Below are 6558 nucleotides of genomic sequence, written 5' to 3' on the forward strand. Positions count from 1 at the left end.
GATCCAAACATAGTTTCAGCCTTGTGTGCCTGTTGTTGTGTCCTGTCTCTTCCCTGAACTCCTCTGCCACCCATTTCCCCTGAGAAACCATTGCACAGCTGCAGCAGTTAGCCAGGCTGTGTTTGGTCGGTGAATGTGCTCTGACAGCAGTGATGTGGTTTTGTTGGTGTCTACTGTGTTTTCAGCATAATTTAGTTGTTTGTGTGTGTGTGTGTGTGTGTGTGTGTGTTTTGATTTGGTGGATATGAACGTTCCCTTTCACTCCTGCTATTGTCCTTCTGTCACACTCCACCCTGTCTGCACGTTCCTCTTCACCTCTCCTGTGAATTGACTGCTGCTTTGGATGGCTGACCCCAGGTACTTAAACTCATCCACCTTCACCACCTGTGCTCTGTGCAGCTTCACTGTTATACCTTTTTCTCATTCACAGATGTGTGCTGTAATACCAGGACATTTCATTCCTTTTACTTACAGGCTTTCTTCTACCTGCTCTTTGCTGTTGTTACAGATCACAGTATCATCTGCAAACATATAGTTCACAGAGACTGTTGTCTGACCTCATCTGTCAACCTGTTCATCATCACCACTGCAAACAAGAAGCAGCTCAGAGTTGAGCCTTGGTGTAAAGTCAAAGCCTTCTGTCACTCTTACTGCACACCTCAGCGCTGCCTCTGCACAACCTTCATGTACTTCTCTGCCACTCCTAAATTTATACCATGAATGTCGAGGTTATCTGAAAGTTTTTTATAATCTCTTTTATATTAATAATATGCACAGGGAAACACATGTAACAACATTTTTTGACCTAATGAAGAATAGTTTAAAAAAAGAGTTATTAGTTATTAAAGTAAAAAACTTCTCATTAGTAAGCAGAAACCTCTAGAGCTTGTCAAAATCTGACGCACCTCATATCATTAAATATCTAACCATATATATTTTACATTATTAAAATTGATAAAGCATGATTTAAAGATTCATTGCTACAACTTACTTTTCACCCTTCTATTGTCCTTGAATTAAGGACAGCCTGCCTCTGTGCCATGGGGGCATGTAGGCCAGCTTAACTTGAGATTTATTTCTTCTTTAATCTAAACGTTTCACATTTAAAGCTCGAACCCAAGTGACTGAAAAATAGCTGTGATGTCATAAAAGCTGCAGGTGTTCAAGCAAGCAGACGAACAACATCTGCGCAGATGTCATGAAGTGAAGTATGCATCAAAATCATATTTCTAAGTGGATGCGCCCTTTAAAGACGTATTTTCCTGTAAGCTGCTATAACATGAAAATTTCTTTCAAGACAATCTTACACCATTTTAAAAACTCAGTACAAGATGGTAATAAAATTACAAATGTGTTTGATGCAGAGCTGTTATACTTCTGGTGTTTTTTGTGTTTGTGCTGTAAAACAAAAATCAAGTGAAATGTTAAATGAAATGTTTAATCACACGTAGTCTTTTAGTTTTATTTGCTCTGAAAGTTTTTGTCCTTAAAGTCCCCAAAGTAATTTTAGTATGTTTTATGTGAAATATTTTAAAAATACTCATCAACTCTTTTACTTGAAATAGGAAATAAACATTCAACATCAAGCATCTCAAGAAAATTATAATCAAAAACGTAATTGCCATAGTTACAATCAGCGCTGTATTTATTGCCAGTCTCCTTAAACTGTCAGTAATCTCTTGCATCAGTTACATTTTATTTAAATGTAACAAAGATCATATGTAACTTGAACTATATTATATTATATTATATTATATTATATTAGATTAGATTAGATTAGATTAGATGTTGTGTTACAGTGTATCTTTATGGGAAATGTTCAGCTAATAAATCATAAAAACAGTGTTTGTGAACATGCAAACTGACGGTTTCACTGGGATCTTATTTAGGGTCCAACAGTTGAATTAAGAAAAAACTGAAAATTTCCTGTTTTTCTGTCCTTCACCAACTGACTAAACCAACGGTCGATGTGATCCAAGAGCAGTTTCTCTCCTCTGGAGACTGTTGTTGTTCTGCTCCAGCAGTTTCTCATGTTTCTATTTTCCAGACCCTGAAGTTTCCTGATTTCACTGATGAGAGATGATACGACACAGGAGATCTGTGGGCATCAGAGTGACAGCAGGAACCACGGGGACACACTTATCAAAGGTAAATATCTAAGGTCGAGGCAGCTGAGAAATTAATATCAGTATTTAAGGAAAACGATATGATTTAGAAATGTTCTTGGAGTACCAGACTTTAATCTGAAAGATGCACAGGTATTATTCAACAGCATTATGAGTGGTGTAGGCTTTTTACTTTAATCTTTGTTTACCAGGATTTTTCTCTCTTCAGCTAAATCTTTAGTGGAATCGTCATGGAAACTGCAGTGACTTTCATCATCCTCATAAGGTAAGATGCTGCACAGAATAGTGAACTGTTCCTTTAACACTCACGTTTGTTCCACTGTTAGTAATGGTGGTTTGCTGCTGCTGCAGCTGCTGCACTGTTTGCTCAGTTCCCACCAGACAGACTTTCTCTTTTTCGATGGTTTTTGGCCCTGGGACCCGGCTGGTGGTGCATGTTGATGAAGAAGTGGCTGACTTTGATGCTGATGATGACCTTCTCAACCATCAAAACAAGTCAACAGGTACAGCTCCACTAGACAAACTGCACCACGGTCAGCACTGTGTTCGTATTCTGTTTGGATTTTGAAAGCTTCTCTTTAGAAACTAACAAAAACATGGAAACATAAAACAAGATGAAAGATCGTCTTTGTTTCTTTGTTTTTCCCTTTAGACCAGTATGTCAGGGGTTTAATTATCTGTAGGGGAGACCGGGGATAGTTGTAACATTTTTGACATTTCTGTCTGTAAATTGAAGCTCTTTTAAGGTAGTGGATTCAAAATGTAATGCAAAGTCTGCTATTAAATAGTGCAGCTATTTTCTCTGCAGCACAATTACCCATTGCATGGTATGGCCTCAAACACAAAGAGTGAAATGTTACAATTAACCCCATAGTCTGGGTTAGTTGTAACATATCCTGGGGTGAAATGTAACACAATGAAATAAGGGTACTAACAAAATATTAACATGTAATCTTTGTTTATTCAACACATGAATGCACTTAGAGCCATTTATGTAGCTGTGTGTGTGTGTGTGTGTGTGTGTGTGTGTGTGTGTGTGTGTGTGTGTGTGTGTGTGTGTGTGTGTGTGTGTGTGTGTGACAGAATGCAGAAATCTAGCTTTTGAACATATTCCAACCCCCCAAAAAAGACAAATTATAAAATTTTCTGCAACTGAATATTTCATTAATTTTGGTTGGTCTTCCTTGAGTTTGGCCTCATTGGCTCAGTGGGCATTAGAACCTACAACTCTTGCACCAATTTTGAACATAACAATGAAGCTGAAAAAATGTAGCTGTTCACCAGCATCGCAATTCCATTACTTTTTATCCTGGCTTACCTTGGTGTGGTTTGCAAAGTGCTTCAGAAAGATGAGGAAATCTGTTTCTTGCACCCATCCTGACTTATTTCCACTACCAGTACTTCCTACTGGTCCATCTCTGACACAGTGGTCTGCATAATGTATGTGTGGGAACACAAACAGTGGAGGAATTGTGTTGCCAATGGCATTAACCACATATACAAAAGCGACCAGTGAAGCTCTCTCTGCTGATGCCGTTGCCCCAACTTGTTTAATATAAGTTAAAGTAATAGTGTGGTAACTTGTAACATCTGCATTATTGTTACAACTAACCCAGACTGTTGCTGTTACAACTGACCCAGACTCCTATAGCCATGAACTAGCTAACATTACAGCCAACGGCTAAAACATTAGCACTAAAGACCTACACAGAATATATCCCCATAGACATACAAATAACATAATTCAGGTCTGATGAGTTTAACTGCAAAGCAGATAATGCTATTAGAAATTGAAATAAAGTAGAAAAACGTACTTTTTGGCATACAAATTACTTTTTTTCGTGTTAAATTGTCTGTGTTTGACAAAATGTGCTGATTTTTCACATGTGATAGCAGAACTGAGTTGGGCATGCACAGGATGAGTCACATCATTTGAAACTTAGCCCTGATTGGAGAAATTGGAAGTGTTACAACTGACCCACGTTACAACTATCCCCGGTCTCCCCTATGTTGAGTCCAGGCCTCTCTGGACTTTAGAACTGAAAAACTAAGAATACAATGCCACGAATGGCTTGTTAAATATTTCAGATCATCAAACAACTTTTAATAGAAGACAAAGATAACCAGAGCAAATATAAAATGCAGTTTTTAGATGATGATTTCATTGAATAAGGGGAAAGAGTTATCCAAACCTACCTGCCACTGTGTGAAAAGAAATTTCCCCCTAAACTTAATAACTGCTTGTGCCATCGTTCAAGGTGTTGTGAAGGATTTTGCTCACTCTTACTTGTAGAAATACTTTAATTCAGCCACAATTGAGGTTTTCCAGCATGCACAGCCTGTTTAAGGTCACTTCAAAACATCTCAGTCTGATTTACGTCCAGATTTTGGCCACTTCAAAACTTCATTTTGGTTCTCTTTGGAGCCACAGATTCAGGGGTTGGACTTTGCGGTGAGTTTTGGATCCGGCTGCATAACCCAAGTCTGCGTGAGCTTCAGTTCACAAACTGATGACCAGAGATTCTCCTTCAGGAATTTCTGGTAGAGAGCAGAACTTACGGGTATGTCCAGGAAAGAAAATTGCCCTGAGGCAGCAAAAAAGCCCAAGACCATCACAAAGCAGCCCCGAGACATCACCCCCGCGTTTGAGTCTTCATAGGATTTTCTTTTTATGAAATGCTGTGGTAGTTTTACCCCAGATATAACAGAATACAAACCTTCCCAAAAGTTCGACTTTTGTCTCGAGAGTCCACTGAACACTTTCCCAAAAGTCTTACAGGTGTTGATGTTTTTATTGGAAAATTTGAGATGAGACTGGAAACCCCCCCATTTACAGCGGTCCAGGAGAGCTTTTTCCGGACGATCTGATATCCTCGTGTTGGTGTTGTTCCCTCGTCATCATAAATAATTTTGTTCCAGGTTCAACATTGCAAGTGACCAATCACCTTCTGCTGAACAAACGCCTTAAAAAAATCTACTTCACTTGCGAGAAGAGAAAGCGCCTCTGTAAGGACAATATGTATAATGCTTACTGTTTATGAAAGGAAAGTATCCTGAAATGCAAAGAATTCAAGTTCCTGGATCGGCGGACAGAAGCGGTTTCTCTTCTCGCAAGTGAAATTGACTTTTTTTAAGGCGGTATTTTTCAAAGGCACAAAAGGGGGACATCACAACAATGTGATTGGTCACTTGCAATGTTGAACCTGGAACAACATTTATTATGATGATGTGGGAACAACACCGACACTCGGATATCAGATCATCCGCTTTTTCCACCCTTCATAGATGGAAATAATCATTTTAAAACTATTTTGCTTTGACTTGGATAATCTTAAAATTTATGCAGCTTTGACCTTAAAAGATGTTTTAACATTAATCCCTGAGACAACATTGTTGAACTTTTTCAGTTGAGTAGCTACCACTTCCCCTTCTTTATCTAATAAGGGAAGTTTGAGGGTCTGACACATGTAACTATGCAAAAAAGAAAAACCCATTAAAACTCAGGAAGGGGGCAGATACTTTTTCATGGCACTGTAGAAATCACAGTAAGCAGTACAAAGGCGCCTGTCTGGGATCTGATGTTTGTGTTGTTGTTTCAGTGCATTTTACCTAATAATGGAAGTTTGGAAATTCATCTAAAATATTAAACACATCCATACAGTTCTGCCATTTTCTTCTGTTAACATGGAAAAAAATACTACAATGTTCTTTGTTTCCAGGTTCCTCCAACACGCCGTCTATTCAGTTGTTGTCGTCCGTGCGGCTCTCTCAGCATCCACGATCTGCTCCCCTCCTGGTCTGCCTTCTGACTGGACTAACCTCTCCTCAGCAGCACATCCTGTGGGGCCTGAATGATATGGTGCTGACATCAGTACGCCCTGAGCGGCCATGGAAGAAGTCAAAGCGGGGCTACAGCGCCACCTCAGTGAGGGAGGTGTCAACGGCAGACTGGAGGCTCACATCTTCATACTGGTGTGGAACAACGCAAGGAGGGAAAATGTACAGACAGAAACTCTGCTCAGAGGCTGAGTAATGGCTTGGAGGCCACAGGTTCAATTCCTGGAATGACATTTAGGCGTCCTTGATCACGATTTGAGCTCATATTACTTAAACTCAGTATTTTTCTGATGGGAACGTTTATATAAGGTAAAACAAACAAACATAATTATGAGGAATAATTCATGAAACAATAAAACTGATGGTAAAATTGTATTATTACAATTGCTGTTTCTCAGATTCTCTGCTATGAAGGTGTAGAGAGGAAATCACAGCAAATAATTAAATGAATCCAAAGAAACCTTAAACTGGTATTCTTACTGGACATGATGGTCAGGCTGATATCTTCTGTTTGAATTTAATTAATGGGCAGCACAGTGGCACAGTGGTTAGCACTGTTGCCTGGGTTCAATTCCACCATCAGGCCAGGGTCTTT

At 39.2% G+C, this 6558-nt stretch overlaps 1 protein-coding gene across 2 annotated transcripts; it reads left to right on the plus strand.

Moving 5' to 3' along the window:
- The first annotated feature begins 2059 nt into the window (after window positions 1–2059).
- Window positions 2060–6306, plus strand: LOC147313731 (uncharacterized). Of its 2 annotated transcripts, none has more exons than XM_086264830.1 (4): window positions 2060–2148; window positions 2335–2391; window positions 2478–2629; window positions 5846–6306. In XM_086264830.1, the coding sequence occupies exons 2-4, from the start codon at window positions 2357–2359 to the stop codon at window positions 6157–6159; spliced, it is 501 nt and encodes a 166-aa protein (XP_086120956.1). In that variant the 5' UTR covers window positions 2060–2148; window positions 2335–2356; the 3' UTR covers window positions 6160–6306. The 2 variants fall into 2 exon arrangements, with proteins under 2 accessions (XP_086120956.1, XP_086120957.1); XM_086264831.1 differs by having other exon boundaries at window positions 2080–2150; window positions 2338–2391.
- Window positions 6307–6558: the final 252 nt, after the last annotated feature.

Source organism: Aulonocara sp. 'chitande type north' Nkhata Bay, linkage group LG15, assembly GCF_057382095.1.
Source record: "Aulonocara sp. 'chitande type north' Nkhata Bay isolate Kocher_YH1m ecotype deep benthic linkage group LG15, A_spYH_male_GT1.1, whole genome shotgun sequence".
Classification (NCBI taxonomy): domain Eukaryota; kingdom Metazoa; phylum Chordata; class Actinopteri; order Cichliformes; family Cichlidae; genus Aulonocara; species Aulonocara sp. 'chitande type north' Nkhata Bay.